Here is a 19,105-nt window from a genome sequence, read left to right as displayed (position 1 = left end):
CAGCCCATTTTATCCAGTTTAGACAAAGCTGGTCTTTTTGGGAAGTGGGTGTGCTGGTTGCCCTGCTTTGTTAAAGCAGGACATCAATGAAGCCCGGCAGAACATTCAGCTCCAGAGTAAGTGGCTTCAATGATTTGCATCATTTATTTCCTCTGGTAGATTACACACAGCAGGAGGGCAGACAGGGGACACCTGCGCTTGCCGCCTGTGTGTGTGTGTGGGGGAACACCCCGCCCCCAGAATCACCAGCGTCCGTTGTGGAGGGTTTCTTCGCTATATACTCACTTGCGAAGTGAGCGAATGGAAGTAAATGGATTCGGACTTCTCAGAAATGACAGGAAGCTTGCAGTAAACAGTAAATAAATCTTTGAGAATCAATCACTTCCACTAGAAAGGCAACTCAAAAATTCCCTTCCTTTTGCAAAAAGTAATGAAATGTCTTTGAAAGCTACGTGTATTTGTTTTGCATTATTCTGGGCAAACGGTTTCAATCTTGGCTATACCTTATAATCTCTCATGAGCTTTTTAAAACTCCCATCTGAAAAAGAATGTAGAGCGGGCTGAGTGTGGCTAACTTTCAAACATGTCTCTGGGGTTCGAACAACACGATGCTGATAGCTCTGACTGAAGGGCTTTCTTTCCTCGCCTTGTCTGGTCCTCAGATTCACCCCAGCGGCTCATATCTGCAGAGAAACACTCGTTTCTAATTCTTTAAGGCTGTTCTGATTTTAAACTTCAGGTTCTCACAAGTTGCTATTGCTTTTAATTTGGTGCTATCACAAATGTAATTTATTGCAGGATTATTTCCCAGGCTACCCGCAGGCTTTCTTCTTGTACTAAAATACTACTTCTACAGCTCTCATTAGATTACAGCTTTATTACTGTAAGTTGACTCCCATCTATCTAAAGTAATTGCCGGGTGTGATTCAGTGTCAGGATGAGTTGTTTGGACACTAAGGGCTGTGGGAGCAGAGGAAGGAGAAATCGATGAGGTTTTTAATGGCAGCTGAGCAGGATGTGGGCTGGAACTTGACCAATGTGGGAGGAGCGGGGAACCGAGTCCTGGACATCAGAAGAAATGAGCAAGAGTTGATTCTAGGACTACAGGGTGCCCACACCCTCAGTGCACCATTACTCATTCAGCTCTCTGCCCTGTGGGTCCCCCAGATCCCACCTCTCCTCCTCCTATTTCCAAAACCACCTTCTCTCTGCTCCATCAGACTTGTACGTCGGGGCTGCAAATCTGCATTTTCAGTAAGTTCCCCAAGTGATTTGTATAATGAAACACTAACTGAAGGAGATTAATCTAGCCACGCTGTTCAACAGGAAGACAAACGGGACAGGATGTCCCCCAAAGAGAGCAAAATGCAGCAAACCAGCACTTTTGTGGAAATAAATCAGATGTACCATTTATTTATTTATCAAATTGGCAAAGATTAAAACACTTTATACCCCTCACTGTTGATGATGAAACGAGCTCCTACACACTGCTGGTGAGAATGTGAATTGGTGCCTTACCGGGGGATGAGCTGGCAATTCTTATCAAAAGCCTGAACATTTTTCACACCCTTTGACATAGCAATTCCACTTGCAGAAATTTATCCGAAGGCTGTAGTTTTAGCCTTGGCAGTTTATCAGAATCAATTGTGAGGCTTTTATGAATTACAGATTTCTGGTCCTAAACCCCTGGAAATTCTGGAAATAGGTCTCTGAATTTATACTTAAAAAAAAAAAAAAAGGATGTAATTTGGGCTTATCTTTTAAAAGTTCAAATAATAGAAAAACCAAACTTTGGTGAAAACTCTGTCTTTTACTTCCTCTCCCACTGCCTATGGGCAGTCATGGTTGGGGTTTTTCTACTCAATCATATATATCAGAGTCATCCTTCCATTTCAATTTATAGTCTTGTACTGTACGACGGATTTTTGATCAGCGGTGGTGGTCCCATAAGATTCTCAGGCGGTTGAAAAATTCCCATGGCCTAGAGACATTCTAGCCATTGCAATGTCATCACACAGTGCATTAATCACATGTTTGTGGTGCTTTGGGTGTAAACAAAGCTACTACACTGCCCATTTTATAAAAATATACTCACAGTTACATACAGTACATAATACTTGATAATACGTGACTTGATATTTGTATCCACAGTTACATACAGTACATAATACTTGATAATACATGACAGTGTCTTTAAGGCTTATGCATCTACTTTTCATCTTCATTGTACAGAACACTCTTATCTTTTAAAAAAAAGTTAACTGAAGGCAGTATGTATGTTACACTGGTGTCCCACGTTCACTGAGTCTCTAGTAACATCAGAAAGCCACTTAAGTGACAACCTTTGCCGTGTAGATTTGCACAAGAATGCGCTCTGATGTTGAGTACTCTACCGGGAGAAAAGTGCTTAGGACTCCTCTCTCAGGACGTGTCCCTGTTGTTCAGTAATGCATGAATGGATTTGGATCTATTCAATTTTATTTTTGCCTTATTTGGCATTTAATGGTGAATTTACATTTTCCTTTCACTGTACATGAGTCATAGCCAGCTTTGCACTGCTTCACCTGTGTTCCTCACAGAGTAAACTGAAGTATGCGATGTGCAGTAGATTCATCAATGAAAAAGAAGCTTATTTAAAATTATCATAAATTAGTACATAAGGGCCAAAATGTACAACATGTATTGTGGAATGAGAAGAAATTGTTTGAAAGGAAAAAGGAACTAGGATGGGGGAAAAGGGGCAGAAAGGAAGGGGAAAAATACAAGATAGTTCTACTACTAATTTCCCTTACCTCATTGAAAAGGAAGGCTTGTGCTAATATTGTTTGGAGAATTTTTATGCCCATATCTTGTGCTCAAAGTAACTACTTTAAAGACAACAATATGCAATGTATTAACTATTGTGATTCTCCCACTATATTATTATGAAATTTTGTTTTACTTTTTAAAAAATAAAATTATCATAAATTAACCCTATAAACAGAAACCAATTTTTTTGCATGTTTAGATAGTAGTATAACATGTGTATAAACATTCACTATAGATATTTAAGGATAGACAGTGTCATTTTTACATTTTCATTGTGTTTGATGAGATAGTGAGCATCCCTGCTTGGCTAGCCATCTCCTGTGTGAGAGTTTCTGTTGGATACAAATCTGAAAGTCATGTTAAACTTGGATATTGCAAATTGCGCACCAAAATGGTTTTACCCAGTGTGGCAGGCACACCTGTCTACCTCTTGGGAGGACGCAGTAAGTTTTGGCAAGTTGGAGGTGGCATCCTGGTCACAGATTACTCTTCCTAGCACACCTGAATGGTATGGGAGCCATATAACTGGTTCCTATTAATGGGATGCAGGGATACTGTGTCATTTGTAGGCCAAGGAACATAAGATGTGGCTATGATTTATGCTCTTTCTCTTTCCCTCTACCTGCACAACCATTCCGTGGTCCCTTGGGAACAGGTGAGCCACATGGTGTGAGGAATTTCGATGCCTGAATCATGAGAAGGAAAACCACCCACGTCTATTAACTAACAACCATCACACCATTTCATGCACGATAAATAAAATCTTGTCTGTTTGATAGAGCAGCTACTGTGCTCATTAATGCATCAGTTTAGGCTTCTCAACAATGGTTATTAAATCTACAACATCATAAGCAACTTTGATGCATAGGATTAAAATCCTCATCCTAACGAAATAACCAGAAACATGAATGAAATTCTGGCAGTAGGATGTATACCCAATCTGGAAACACTGGAAAAGAACTGGAGGAGGCAGTGGCTGTGCAATCAAGGGTAAATAAAATAATGCTGGAAAGACTTAATATCACAGGAAGATGTTGACTACATTAATGCATCAAGTTTAGGAAAGAAGGTTACAAAATAATATTCAATTCAAAAATAACATTAACAACTAGATGTCCTGCTAATATTTACAGATGTTTTTGCATAGCTATGTTTTGTAAGTTTTGTGGGATATATATCACATTGATAGTACAAAGTTGTTTAAAAGTTGGTAGATATATTTGGCTGCATTAGCAAAAACCACAACTATAGGGGCTCAGAGATTAAACCCCCTGCATGACTCAGGATTCATGTGGTTTGAAGTGTGATAATTTATGCGAGTTCGTTGCTTTTGAGAAGACTTGACACCAAAGCCATGCACATGCTTGTCAAAAGGTCTTAAAATATTTTAAACAATAAGTACATGTGTATTAATTCATTATACAAGACCGAGGTTCAGACCTATATATATTTAGCTTTTCAGTAAAGCCAGAAAGGGTCATAAATTTGGAAAATTAACAGTCTAAAAATACAGTTTCTATCTTTATAATGCATAGAGAACTATTTTTAAAAGATGAGCTGTTTTCTCATTCACTAATAAGTTATGCTGCTCACTTAGTGAACAAAAGAAAAGTAGGTTTCCCTCATTGTAACAGAGTCAAAAGGAAGCATTTCCTGGTGCCCGTATGGTTTGCAACAGCCACAGCCGCAGAGTCCGTTCATACAATGCCATTCCCTAGAGAGTTTGATAACAGGAAATAGATCAACATGGTTCAGCTGTGGTTTTAAAAAAAACAAATGTGGAACTCACTAGGGTCCCTCTTTGCCCTTTGATTTCTTGCCTGTAGATGAGAATATAGGAAGGAAGAATGAGTAGTGCTAGATACCAATTATTGCACTTGAAAACCATAATTTGAGATACATGTGAATTTTGAATTTCACTGTGCTACGGTAACTCCTTGTATTGTTGTAAGAAAAGACACACAGAATAGCATATTAGTATTCCACAAGGCAGTGAGGAAGGGATGGTCCTCATTGTAATAAATGGTTCTGGATATTTGGACAACTATCTGGAATGGTCATTTTGGAAGGACCATAGTTGTAAATGTGAAAGGTTAAAACAATAAAAGTCTCAGTAGAGAATCTAGAAGAATGCCAGTGATCTAGGACAAACAAATGACAGTAACCATTTAAACTGAAAAATTAGATCTCACTAAAATTAGGAACTTTGACTCATCACAGACAGCACTTATAGAGCCTGAAAAGTAACGGCGCAATATAGAAGATGATATTATATATGTAAATATATAATTATATGTGCATATACATATATATATATATGGGATCATTAAGAATATATTAAAAACTACAAGTCAATAAAACCAGGTCACACACAACAATTTTTAAAGGGGCAAAATATTTTAGCAGGCATTTTAAAAACAGGACATCAAAATGGCCAGGAAGTATAAAATTCTGAACATTATTAATCATCAGGAGAATGTAAATTGAAACTATAGTAAGATACCACTATATGCACACTAAAGCAACCACATGGAAAAAACTGACAACAGCATGGGTTAGTAAGCAGAGGAGTAGCAGAACTTTCACACACTTCTGTGGCAGTGTACGTTAGTACAACCAGTGTGGAAAGTTGCATGGCGGCAACTTCTAAACCCAACAATCTCTAATACTCTACAAATCAACAAGTCTGACTCTGAGAATACAATCAAAAGAGATGAGTGTTCACACCTACTAAAAAACACAAACAAGAATACTTATTATTGGCAACATACAAAGTCTGAAAATAGCAGAAGTTTCCACCCGCAGAAGAATGAGTACATTGTGTCATGGTTATATAACTGCACGCTAAGCTGTATCTTTTGAAAGGAAAATATAGATGCACACAACAACATGGATACATCTCATAATGAAAAGTAAAAAGAATCTAACCCCAGAAAATCATTCTACAAAATTGCAGTCATGTGACGTTCAAGACAACCAAAGCAAATCTACAGCAACGTAGTCAAGAGTAGCTGTTATCCTTGAGAGTGATGTGGACTGACAGAAGCATGTGAGAGACTTCTGAGTGTAGGGAAGATTCTATACCTTGATCTGTAGTTAGTTATATGATATATATATATATATATCTCATAGAGCTGTACAAGCAAGATCTATGTACCCTATTGTAGTCATATATACTATGTATAAACAAAAACATTTTTAAAAGGAATGCACTTGGCCAGTTGTGGTGGTACACACCTGTAATCCCAGCACTGGGGAGGCTGAGGCAGGAGGATCCTGAGAGTTCAAGGACACTGAGTGGGCAACATAGGGAGTCCAAGACCAGCCTGAACTACATAACAAGACCATGTCAAAAAAAAGTGGGGGATGCACTTACTCTAAGAGCATTGTAATAAAATGTGATGTAATATTAGACCTTAAACTACATCTCTTTCAGATTGACTATATAGCTTTCTAATAAAAACAGAGTGGGCAGTGAAAGTGTTAGAAGCCCTCTCTTGCAATTTCTAAGTAAATCTCCAATGATCTTTTTGTCATTACACTGTCTTGTTGAGACAGCAGTTGGGGCTCAATGAGGCAGTGAGGACAGTGGCCCTAATGGAGTCTGCTGAGTCATCACCCTCCAGGGATCTAACAAAAATGTCTGCCGGATGTCCCGGAGCTGTCCAGGACCTTCCCAGAGCATGATGGAACCGGCCATTGTCCAAGGGCGCAAGGGCTCTGCATGGACACTGCGGGAACGCTGCACAGATTTCTCCCCGAGAAGTACGCAGAGCTCATAGTGCTTGCACAGTGGCCCAAGCTTCCTTCTAAAGCCCTTAAAAACCCCTGGACAGAGAACCTCATGGGTGTTCTGCTCGGGACTGCCTCCCGCCAAGCGGGAGCTCTACTTCCTTGCCCTTATAGCTTTTAAATAAATTTGCTCGTGCTTTGCTTCTTGCACTTGTGGTTTCATTCTTCCTCATCATGGACAGGACCCTGGCACTCCACTAGCACTGTTGTGTGAGGAGCTTCAAAACCCCCTGCATTCCTGTAACCCACAGAAGCGGTTGTCTTGACTCCTGGGAGCTCGTGTTGATTCAGCACCACATCCACCCTCTCTCTCTATGAAGCTGTTCCCGGATGCCTGACCTTGGCCTCCTTCGCTTCAGTTCTTACTCCTCTCTAGAGATAGCAGTTTTTCTCAGCTATCAGTTGCTTACTGTCTCCCTCTTTCCCCGCAAAGTTTTCCTCAGCTCTTTTTGCTTCTGTTCTCATCCAACCTGACCTTGTCTTATGTGTGCCATATGTTCTAAACACACTGGTTCACAGAGGCAATTCCTTCCGTCCCTAGAAACTGCTGACTGCAGTAGAAAAATCTTAAAATCTAAATTGCATTTATGGACCCTATCTGAACTACATTTGTAATAATGATGTGATATTTGCTCCATTAGTTAGGAATACTCATTGCAACAGGGCGATATTCATATTTTCAGTGTCAGACACTGAACCCTGCTATATGCTGGACTGTATTGAGCACTGGGATTTCAGAGATAAATGCTCCCAAGGGGAATGGTGTTGTAGAAAAGATAGGCAAATACATAGATGTGTTATTTGCAGTTATTTCCTGTTAGCTTTGTGCTACACATCACTTAGAATTTATGAAACTCACCTTGTTATCCCACCTGCTTCCCAAACCCAATCTTCTTACCTATCCACGCCCAGCTAGCAACCCCGCCAAAAGCCTCAGTCACCGATTTTTACTCTCACACCTTTTGTAGGTATTCATTCATTACAAGTCAACTCTGTTACCAAATTATCTCAGAACTCCAGCACATATTTGTCATCGCTATTGCCACTGCCTGGTGGCTCAACATCCTGTTTCTTTTTCATTGACGTGTTGCAATAATATCCAAATAGAGCTGCATCCATGCTTGCTGCTCTAATCCCATACACGCCGTGGAAGTCAGTCTCTCCCCGCCCCAGCCCAGTCCCTGGGGAAACTTTTTATTGCTCATGGAAAGGAACACAAGGATCTAAAGAGATATGGTGAAATGATTACATGCTCAGCTATAGAAAGCGAATGATGTATACATTTTTTTCCAACACAAATCCTGACCAATAGGAGACATATATTATGAAAGGCAGCTGTGTTGTTTTTAGGTTTGATATAGTAGTATTTATTTTCCCATCCCCCTACTTTGCACTGAGGCTCAGAGCACAGATTAAGTGTCAGGAAACAGGCAGGTTCTCAACATCAGGGACGTCCATGAGGCTCATATCTTGGGGTGTCACCAGAGCTCTGTACCACTCGCATCTGACTGTGCACTTAGGAGCCCACTGAGAGACTGCATGTTCTTGATCAAAGTGGCCAATTATGGTAGCAGATTACTGAAGATCTACCACCTGCCAAGACCTTTCCTGGGTCCTCAGCATTAAGAGGGAGCAGTGGGGAGAGGCAGGTGTCACTTCTAGAGAAGGCAGCAGTGAGGATCTTAAGTGCGCTTAGCAGCTTGATGAAAGAACCAGCTTTCCCCCCAAATCATGAACTTCTTGTTGGTGACTTAAAATGGATACTTTGGAAGTGATTTATTTGGACCAGACAAAAGCAGTTGCTCTTTGCCTGTGAACTAAATTTAGATACCTCCTATTTGATCATTACTCATTGAAATCACAATTGTGAAGCTAAACAAATATTAGTTTCTAACTGCCTTGGACTAACTTTGTTTACAATTTTGGTTATGTCTGTTCCCATTCTTATGCTTTTGCTTATTAAACTTGCTTTTATGAAGTATTTCAAGTGGTTTATTTAATAAGATAACAAGTCTTGTGAACTGGCTCCATCATAGGTTAAGTACATCTTTAGAAAACGTTCAGATCATGATGGATTTAGAACAGTGTAGACAGCTTTCTTATGGGTCTTTATGTCCAGGCCATGGGGACAATTAAAATAGGAATTTTTTTAAAAAAAAATTAAACTGGTAGCAAATGACACAGTTCTGTTTTTAAGGTGCAAATCTGCCCAACCTTTCTTCACAATCAGCATGATGCTCCAGGTACAAGAAGACAATGGATAGTAAGAGTCAATCTGACTCTCAATGTCTTCCCAGCCTCTTCATCAAGGAAGTCTTCATTTCTCTCCTTTTTTCCCAGGGGAGCGGTCAGTCATCCCACCAGAAATCTAACATTTTCCTGGCCATAGGCTGTGCTTAGGGGTGACAACTGCTCTGTGGGTTCCTCTGTCTGGCCCCAGGGCAGCAGACCTCCACCCGTCAGTGTCTGGCTTCCCACGTCAGTTGGTGGATTGAGCCCAGGAGGACATTTCCTAAAACCAAGTCTTGTACTTGACTTTTCACCCTATAGACCATTTAGGTTTTCCCCCTTTGGATACATAACAGCTAGTTCTTGTGTTAGGAAAAATAAAATCTACCTAGTGTCTGGGTGATAGGACGAGGAGGAGAATAGGCTCTGAAATCAGAAGAGAAGACTTTCAGCCTCAGAATTCTCCAATGTTCTTTTTCCACAAGACACAAAGAGTAAACCTTCTTAGAGAAGAAGCCAGTTCTTGATACATTTTCAATAAAAACATAGATCTACATCACACTTTGGCTTAGAAATCTCTGATGGTTCTCATGGCTTAAGTTCAAACTGGTTAGCATGGCACTTAAGGTCCTCAATAATTCCCTTATGAAAGGTGCTCCACTTGCTTGGTCGGGGGGCGGCATTCTCTTTCTGTCCTGCTCTTGCTTTTCCCATTACATAACATTCCTCTTTCTGCCTCCCTCTCTTCAGAGAGGGCTGAATCTTCCTTTTGGAACCAGCTCCAGTGTTTCCAGCTTTGTAAATTATGGTTGCAGTTTCCTCTACCGTGGTGCTATGCCAAATGATGTAGTAAATATTGATCTGCACTTTGTACATTCTAGATTGCAAATTCTTTGAACATAAAGAGTTTTGTCTACATCCTCTTCACTTTGCATTTTCAACTGTCAGTACTAGCTTGGTGTTAAAGTCAATACACTAGAACCAATATGCAATTAATACATATCTATGGAGTAGCTACCCAGTACTCTGCAAAGTAAAGTACATGATCTCTACTTTTAAGTAATTTAAACTGTCATTTGGAATAAAAGCAATGTTCCAGTATGCAAACATATTCCATCAGGAAACCCCAGACTCTGACGTAAACTCCATGGAGACTCAGAATTCAGTGAAAGGAAAAATCATTATTGATTGAAGTACTAAATAAAGGAGACCAATCTAGACAGTCTTAGATAAGATAAGACCAATCTAGACAGTCTTAGATAAGATAAAGGTTGGAAGGAATAGATACAAAATTATTTAAGAATGAAATTTCCGGTGACTGGCAACTTCTGCTGATCAGATGGATTCCGGTTTGGTATCATGTGCCCAGGGGAAAGAATCACGATGCATAGTGTTATGGCTTGCATCCAGATGTTCCCCCAAGGCCTCACATGCTCATGGATGGAGTTTTAGGGAGGAGGCTGGATCTGGGCGGTGTGGATATGGATTAAGAATGTGTGCTCTCTGGATAGTCTTCTATGTGGATTAGCATAGTCCTGGGTGTAGCCGAACGGACTTACTAAAGAGGTGCCCTAGGTATGAATGGCACCAATCATTGGGTCTGTTGCCTGGTTGGAATACAAAAGGAAAAATGGAAGGCATGCTTTGCTGGTTGCTGGTTGCTGGTTGCCGCTTTCTGCCTGCCCTGCCATGGACTGCTTCTCCTCTGTGGTGCCCCTCTGCCATGCCGCCCTGTCTTGCAGCCAGCAGCTATGTGAAAACTCCACAAACTGTGAGCTGAAATAAACTTGTCCTCTTTGTGGGTGTCAGGTATTGCATCTGAGCAATGAAAAAGAGACTGAGACCCATAGTATCCACTGTTTTTGGACTATCCCAAAGTATGCAGCAAACAAAATCTTGACAACTGTTTCTTATTTCACCTTAAGTGCCATAACACGTAAATCTTTAAGCTTTTGAAATATGACAGTGGCATTGGCACCAGGTGATTGTCTCAGGAAGATAGATTTTGAAGGACTGTTTTGGGGAGTTGGGGGAGATACTGGGGTAGCTAACAAATTGGCTGCCACCCTTGTATGGTAAACTGACACAAAGACTGATTCCCCTTGACTCAGAGCTCTTTTAGGGTTATTGCACACATTGCTCTGTGTTCTGCAGGTCTTACGCTGTGCTCATCTCTTGATTTCTCTGTGTGTGGCATACAGAGGGAAGGAAGAGGAGAGAACTGAGAAAGCAGCATGGGTAGAGGATACGATCTGGCAGAGTAAGAGAATTCAGAATATTGTAAAGCAGTATTTTTTGATCTTACAAAATGTGTTTCCAATCCCAATCCTGCTAACAATCTCACTTCATTGGATCTTCAGAACCAAGATTAGGAATTTTACACACTGGAGAAGAAAGACTCCGCCCTTGGTTCAATTTTCATGTTTTCAGCTCAACAAATTTTACTCAAGCTCCCCAAAAGTCTTCAAAGAGAAACGCCATGGCGGTGCAGAAAGTAGAGCATGTGAGATGTGGGTTATGTTCGCACATTGTTCCCTCAGCCGCCAAGCTTCAAACTCTCACTAAGAGTCATTACCATCGTCTGTGAAAATTCTCATAGGTGGTCGGAGTTCTAACCACAGAGTTAACACCAAAACTCTACCCAGACTTTTGCAATTAATAGAATTTTCTTTCTATTATCAGAGAAGATTGCTGATGCTTTACACTCCGTATTCACTAATACTAGCTTATGAAGAAGAGTCATAAATTTTCAGATAATTTAAAAACCAGAACACAGGAAGTACAAACTTTTTAGCCTGTATGCTTCATGACTTCCCCCATTGTGTCCTCAGTGCTTGAAATGTGACTGATAACATCATAAGTACTCATCAAATATTTGCTGACTGTGTAACATTTTTTTCTATCTAATATTTATAAAAGGCACTACTTGGTTTAAAATGACACTGTGTATAAATGAAGAGATGGATTCCTCTACCAGATAGCACATGATAATAGAAAGAGAGTTTAAGGTTGTTTTATAGTTTTTTCTTAATTTTTGATCCTGTGGTTTCCCTTGGTTTTGGTAAACTTATCCATACATTTTAAATTCTATTATAACTTATCTAACATTTTTATATATTTTGTAAATGAATGGCTTTTTAAATTTATGTAGCCAGGAGTAGAAATCCAGGCTGGAATTCTGGCTTAAGTTCCATTTTTGTTCCAAGTAATCCTGTGTACCTATTCATTTACTCAAATTCTTTGAGTACCTACCATATTTCTAGGCACTGTACAGCAGTAGACGAAACCCTTCCCCTGGTGGAAATTATATTCTGATGGCAAGAAATAAATAAACATATAAACATAGGAGAGATTAGAAGTTGATAAAAGTTATGAACAAAAACTGAGTAATGGATATGAGGAGTCCCGTGTGTGTGTGTGTGTGTGTGTGTGTGTGTGCGCATGCGTGTGTGTGTACAAGAGATTGACAGGGCAGCAATAGTGATCTCATCTTCTATCTGCATATATAAATTATGAAGACAGGAAAGTGAGACATTGGAGGTGGTAGTTTCCTATTTAGATATCTATCTATCTATCATCTATCTATCTATCTATCTATCTATCTATCGTCTATCTGTTTATCTATCATCTGTCCATAGAGAGGGAGAGAACAGAGATGCACAGAACAATGTGCATTAAATATTAATATGATTATTTCTAAGAAATAGATTTTGCTTTATTTTCATTTTTGTTCTGCTTCAAATTTTTAAAAATTATGAGCATCCATCATTTGCATTTTAAAAATAAGTCACTCTGAAGGTGAAAAAGAGAAGAAAGTAAATAAAGAAAAAAGTTTGAAACAGAAAGATCAACAACAATGATCCAGAAATGACACTTTCAGGTGCTCACTCAAATGAATTAAAAACTTATGCCCGTATAAAAACCTGTGTGTGAATGCTAGTAGTATCTTCATTCAGAATTGCCAAACATAACAAACAGTTGTACATCCATACAAGGGAATACTATTCAGTGACAAAAAAAAACAAGACAGCTGTAGCACCATGAAAACCACAGGGGAACCTTAAATATGTATTGCTAAGTGAGAAAAAAGTCTAACAAGGCTACATTGTTTGACATGGTGGCACACACCTATAATCCCACCACTCAGAAGGCTGAGGCAGGAGGATAGCTGCAAGTTTGAGGTCAGCCTAGATTACACAGTGAGTTCAAGGCTAACCTTGAGCCTATAGCAACACCTCATCTCAACCTCCCCAAGTAAAAATAAATAAAAAGGCTACCCCTGTACAATTCGATTGTATGATGTTTTAGAAAAAAACAAACTAGAGAGAGTAAAAAGATTAACATTTTCCTGGTATCCAGCGTGAAGGGAGGAAATGAAAAACAGGTGAGGAGAAGACTGTAGGGTGGTGAAAGTATTAGCATGCTGGGATAATGGTGGTCCATGACCCATACTTGTCAAAACCTGTAAAATTATGCAGCACAAAGACTAAATCTTAATGAAACCTTGGACTTTCAATTAACAGTAATGTATCAGTATTAGTTTATCGATGGGAACCTAGGTCAACAATGCTTCCACTTGTAAGCGAGAACAGTTCTAACTCTGATTGTCACACAGAGGAAAAGAAGAGCTGGAACATGGCAATGAAACTATTGTCTTTTAAATCTCCATTCTAGTATTTTTTCAACTCTCCATTTTAATATTTTTTGATCCTAGCAAGTAAACAAGTCACATGAGTAACACACACACACCGACCCACAGTTCAGATGACAAATTTCATGAACAACAAACATTGGGTAATAAAACAAGACTGAGCACAAACTAGTGAGATCATTAAATTTTTTTATCCTTAAACCTGGTTTGAAAATGTTATATTTTCTTTCTTACTGAATTCAAGACTCATATACCTAAATACTGTAAAAAAGTAGAATGCATTCTCACCTGAAGGACTTTCCTAATTCTTTTTAGATTGTGTATCAAGAGCAGGTTTTTCTCCTTGGAAACACGACCTAACTGGTCATCCAGTTGTATTAACAAGTTTTGAAGAAGAATTGTTGCCATGGTTTCATTGTTAGAAGCTGCCTCCCTAAAAATCAAAGTATTATTACACATCAGGAAACAACTCAGTAAAATAACTACTTCTTCACCATGTGAATTTTAAGGTGATGTAACAGCGATAATCATTTAGAGGTTTGCCAAAATCAAATTGTACATATAGAAAGATGTTCGCCATCACATTCATTAGGGAACTGTAAATCAGAACTACAGTGAGATCATTAGGATGCCATTATCAAAAAACAACAACAACAAAATGGAGACAAAAACAAGTCTTCTCAAGGACACCGAAAAACTGAAACCCTCATGTATGGAGGATGGGAATGTAAAATACTGCAGTCACTGTGGAAAAGTGTGTGATAGTTAAAAGATTAAACGTGAAATTACCACATGACCCAATAGTTCTCTGTGTGGGTCTATACTCAAAATAACTGAAATCAGAAACTCGAACAGATATTTGCACGTCAACGTTCACATCAACTTCATTGGCCACCACCGAAGGTGCATGGAAACAACTCAGATATCCAATGACAGAGGAAATGATCCAACAAAAGGTGGTACACACACACAAGCAGTATTATTCAGCCTTGAAAATAAAGAAAATTCTGATACATGCAACAGTATGAATGAATCTTGAAAACATTACGCTAAATGAAATAAGTTAACCACAAAAAGACAAACTGTGAGATTCCACTTCCATCAGATACGTAGAGTGGTCACATGTGTAGACAGAAAATAGAACCATGGTTGCTTGGGGCTGTGACTGGAGGGGCAGGAGTTATTGTTTGATGGGAAACAGTTTCACTTGAAGGGATGAAAAAGTTCTGCAGGTGGATGGAGGTGATAATTGCACAATAATGTGAATATATTTAGTGTCACAGAACTGTGTACTTTAAAATGGCTAAAATTCAGAGATGGGCATGGTGGCGCATGCCTGTAATGCCAGCATTTGGGCAGCTGAGGCAGGAGGATCACCGTGAGTTTGAGGCCAGCCTGAACTACACAGTGAGACCCTGTCTAGAAACAAACAAAACACTTGTTAAGACTGTAAGTTTTACATTGTGTATACTTTGCCACCATTTTTAAAAGATGTCGAAAAATTAAATGGTAGCATGTGAACAGAGCTTGGAGGAATGTTCATGAACCAGACAGTTTGATACAAGGGAAGGTTTTATGAGGTATTCCTCACAGAGCAAGGCTCAAAAGGGTTTTCAGAGTTGCAGTCAGTGCAAAGCAGGTCATTTGCCTTCAAGTTGCTCCCAGTAAGGATAGAGTAGCAAGGGGCAGGGAGGAGCTGGCTGTGAATCAAATTCATGCAGGCAATGGGGGCGGGGGGGGGCAGGACTTGAGGTGTTTGGGGGCAGGGAAGGTCCCCAGAGAAGGGAGAATAAAAGTTCCTCAAGAGAGTATTCGTTTACATTGAGTCTGTGATAGGGAATTGAAACAGTGAATAGATTCTCTTCTTGGTTTTTTAAAATGTTAAAAAACGGGGGAGGTGGGCTTATAGAAAAATCTCTAAAACCTCTAAGTTTTCAAATTCTGTGGATGAAACTGGAAAGGATAATGGTCCCTCTTTTTTTGAGAAGGCTTCCCACACCCCTGACAAAATTCCATACTTAAAAAGAACACGTCTGCTGAGTCAAAAGCAGATTGTAGAATCAATCCACATGGACAGATCATAAAGCACTTGTATATCAACTTCTAGGGAAAGTATATTGGATCCTACCAGTCTTGATTTTCAATCCACTGGGCCAGCAGATGTCGTATTTCCATAGGAAAGTTGTCATCATAGAATTGATCTACTTGTTCCAAAAACTTGATTTCTAACTGTTGGACTTGATTCCACTGAGCCATGCTGTAACAAAAACGGGAGGGGTGAATTAAGAGTTTAAAATATTGTTGATCGATGGGGATGGTACATGTTTACTTCTTTCTTTGGATTTCAATCAGATTTCTCCATTTTTTTATAGTCACTTAAAGATGACAGAACAATGCTTTCAAGCCAAAGATCAAGCAATTCCTCTTCGTTCACTCATAAGTTATTCCTAATGAAGCAAACAGTCCCCTTCCTCTGCCCCCTAACCACATCCTTTCTTGCTCTAGCATGACCTCCTGCTCCTCCTCCTCCAGGAAGCGTTCACGGCCCTCCCCAAAACACCCCAGTCCTGCCCCAACTCTCTACTTGCCTTGTACTCTCAGCCAGCTCTTTCCATGGCCAGCTTCCTCTGCCAGCCGCTGAGTACCTTGAAGGCACATAAGGTAGCACAAGAACAGACTCTACCTCCCAAGATCTCTCAAGGGTTTATTTCTGAGGAATAACCCCAAACAGCTTCTTTCACATGAAGCTACCTACACCTTTTTTCTTTTGCTTTATTTCAGATTTGCCTGGCTCCTAGTGAGCTTTAAATTCCTGACTGCCAGGCTAATTCTTTCACAGCTTCCTGATACATTTCAGGTCTGTATTCTCACAGATTCTACTTCTGTCAGTTCAAAATACTTCTAAACTCATAAATGTTTTTATTTCTCTCTGTAGTAATCCACCGTGGTTGGGCAAAGCTTTTAAAGTCTACCTGTAATTTGTCTCTGATGTGTATCTGACAGTGGTTAAACCCTCAAGTTGCTGAAGGAAGAAAAAGCCACACTTGATATATATTTGGCAGCCTGTTGTAAAACAGAAGCAAGCCTTTCTCCCCACGTAACCCTGCTCGGGCCACGGTGGAGGCTGCGCATGGATCTCCTAAGTCAGGAAAGTTAACGTGACCGTGCCTCCTTGATATCGCAGTAATTTGCTTTCCTCCACATTAAAATTCTTACTGTCCTGTCAGGGACACCAGGTCAAAGAAAAATTCTTCTGTGTGATTGATCACCAGTGTAATTCAGTGTGTCTCAAAGGTAGGTGGAAGTTTCTTTTGGCTTAGAAAATATCGTGGTCATAAATTTCACGTCCATGTTCTCAGGTTGCAAAGGGAGTCATTTCTGAGCATCCCTTTCCCCGAGTTTTCCTCAAGTAACTGATTAAAAATGTGTGGAAAGAAAATTGTTGCCAATATTTTGCTAAGTAGAAAGCAAGTAAGAAGAGAAATTATCTTTAATTTGCATATTGCTTTATGTGTATGAAAACCTTTGGATGTTGCAATTCTAGGCATCTTTTAAGTGCTAAAAAAATACCTGTTGAAAGAGGAATTAAGTGAATAAGTAGGTGGATAGTAAGCATCATCCTAACTTTAAAAGTGAAAAACAAAAACAAAAACAAACCTCAGGGCCAAAGAGGTGACGACTAATTAATGACAACTGAAGATGGAAGCTGAAAATAGCATCGCAACTTTTTTTTTTTTTTTAGAGACAAGGTCTCACTAAGTCATTAAGTTGACCAGGTTGGGCTTGAACTTGCCAAGCCCCTGCCTCTGTCTCTCAAAGTGCTGGGATTTCAGGTGGGTGCCACCATGCCTGGATACATCTGAAGCTTTAACTATTGTTAAATCCCTTCTATGATTTGGATGAAAACGTGTTTTCTAAGAATTAATCTAAAAATTAAATTATTCCAAAGACTTCAGCTTGTTTTTTAAAGCATTGAGCTCAAAGCAGAAAAAATTGCGCATAATGGAAATATTGCTCTCACACCTGCATGGTTCTTTGCTTTCATGAGGGCTAATTTCTCACGTCCTATGACAACCCTTCCATCCTTCACAGATGGGGACCCCGGTACCCATCTGTTCCCCTGGGCACCCTGTTTTAGCCCTGGGAGCTGGTGAGAGGGGGAACCGCAGCTCCAAGGCAGATGGCTGCCCTAAAGGATCACTAGCATAGATGAATGGATGAAGAAAATATGGTATTTACACACACTGGAGTACTACTGTGCCACAAAGAAGGATACACTGGAGTCATCTGTAGGAAAATGGATGCCCCTCGACACCATAATAGTAAGCGAAGTAAGTCAGCTTCAACATCACATGGCTTCTCTTAGATGAGAAACCCAAAGTGTACACAATTTAAAAAGCAAAATAAAAGACAATAGGAAACCAGGAGATAGATCTTTGGGCAGACGAGAAGAGGGTCCCGAGATAGAGGGAAACGAGAGAGAGGGGAGGGGAAGGAGAATGAAAGCGCTATCACGCCTTGCGCACACGCGCCAGCGCCCCACCGCGAAGGCAACCCCGAGACACTGCAAACGCGTACCAAGCCAAGGACAATTTGGGGAGCTGCTAGAAAAAGAAAGGGAGAAAGTCGCTCGCACCGGTGAAAGCCACGGTCCCGGGCCCCGCTGCAGGCTCTGCCCCGGGTCGCCGAGCTCCTGGAGGCAGGGCCGGGCGCGGGGGTGCTGCCCCGGGACCCCACCCGCCGCGCCGCGCTTACCTGGCTGCTCCCACCGCGTCGGGTCCGGAGCTCAGGTCCGGCGGTCGCCTCCCTCCCGCCCCGCCGCGGCCGCCCTCGGCCGCGGATTTGCATTTCTCCTCCCACTCAGGCTTTCCTGTGCGTCAGAGGCAGAGTCCCCGGGACTTTACTGGGTCTTCCCAGCGCCGCTCTTCTCGCAGCGCGCCTGGCGGGGTCGGCAGCGGGGTGCGAGGCGCAAGGGCGGCCCCGGGGGCGCGCGCTGGTGTTCGGGGATTCCCCAGACACCCGAGACCCCTGCGAACCTCCCCACCTGGAGCTCCTTGGCTACCTGGCTTCTGGGGTTCAGACGCCCCCCAGCCTCGCGGAAGGACAGCCGCCCCGACCAGCGCCCCAGTCCTGAGGCTCGGACCCCGGGGCCAGCTCCAGGGCAGTCACCAGCGCCCGCGACATCCTCTCTCTCCCCGCCTCCGGTAGCCAGGGTCTCTTTCCCTCTGTGACGCGGCCTGTTCTAGAACCTCAGAGCTCGAGGGGCCCCTCCCTCTAGCCCTGTTTTCCGTCCGAAGGGACCGAGGCCCGGAGAGGCGACCAAAGTCACTCCTAGGGTGTCGCCCCCAGGCCCACGTCAGAGCCTGTGTGTTTGCAGTCAGACCTCAGGGATCCTTTGGGCGCACCTCCTTGGAGACAGACGTTACCTCCTCCTTACACAGGAAGGGTCCTAAAAAGGTCCAGTAAAGACAAAAATAAAAAGGAAAGACTGAAGAGCGGGCAGGAAGCGAGGCTCGTCCAATCCTGCACCTGCCTGGGGAACTGCGTGTGCTCCCCGAAGCCTGTGCTGCTCAGGCCCCAAACGAGCAAAGCCTCAGATCCCGGCTGCTCGAGAAGCTCCGCGCA

The 19,105-nt window shown here is 41.4% G+C and overlaps 1 protein-coding gene across 3 annotated transcripts in view; it reads right to left on the bottom strand.

The window, feature by feature from the left end:
• Nucleotides 1-18,722, bottom strand: part of Stat4 (signal transducer and activator of transcription 4) — an 82,782-nt gene extending 64,060 nt beyond the window's left edge. Inside the window, exons 1-3 of one of the 3 annotated variants that reach the window (XM_005373295.2) lie at nucleotides 18,525-18,722; nucleotides 15,609-15,737; nucleotides 13,769-13,913 (exon numbers count right to left, since the gene is read on the bottom strand). In XM_005373295.2, coding sequence (XP_005373352.1) covers nucleotides 13,769-13,913; nucleotides 15,609-15,736 — 273 coding nt within the window. In that variant the 5' untranslated portion in view covers nucleotide 15,737; nucleotides 18,525-18,722. Of the gene's footprint in view, nucleotides 1-13,768; nucleotides 13,914-15,608; nucleotides 15,738-18,235; nucleotides 18,335-18,524 lie in introns of those variants that run through there. The other 2 variants (XM_005373293.2, XM_005373294.1) reach the window with 2 other exon arrangements.
• Nucleotides 18,723-19,105: the final 383 nt, after the last annotated feature.

Source organism: Chinchilla lanigera, unplaced genomic scaffold (genome assembly GCF_000276665.1).
Source record: "Chinchilla lanigera isolate Chin_1 unplaced genomic scaffold, ChiLan1.0 scaffold00002, whole genome shotgun sequence".
In the NCBI taxonomy this organism is placed as follows: Eukaryota; Metazoa; Chordata; class Mammalia; order Rodentia; family Chinchillidae; genus Chinchilla; species Chinchilla lanigera.
The sequence above is the reverse complement of the archived record's forward strand: the minus strand, read 5'-3'. Positions and strand labels throughout refer to the sequence as shown.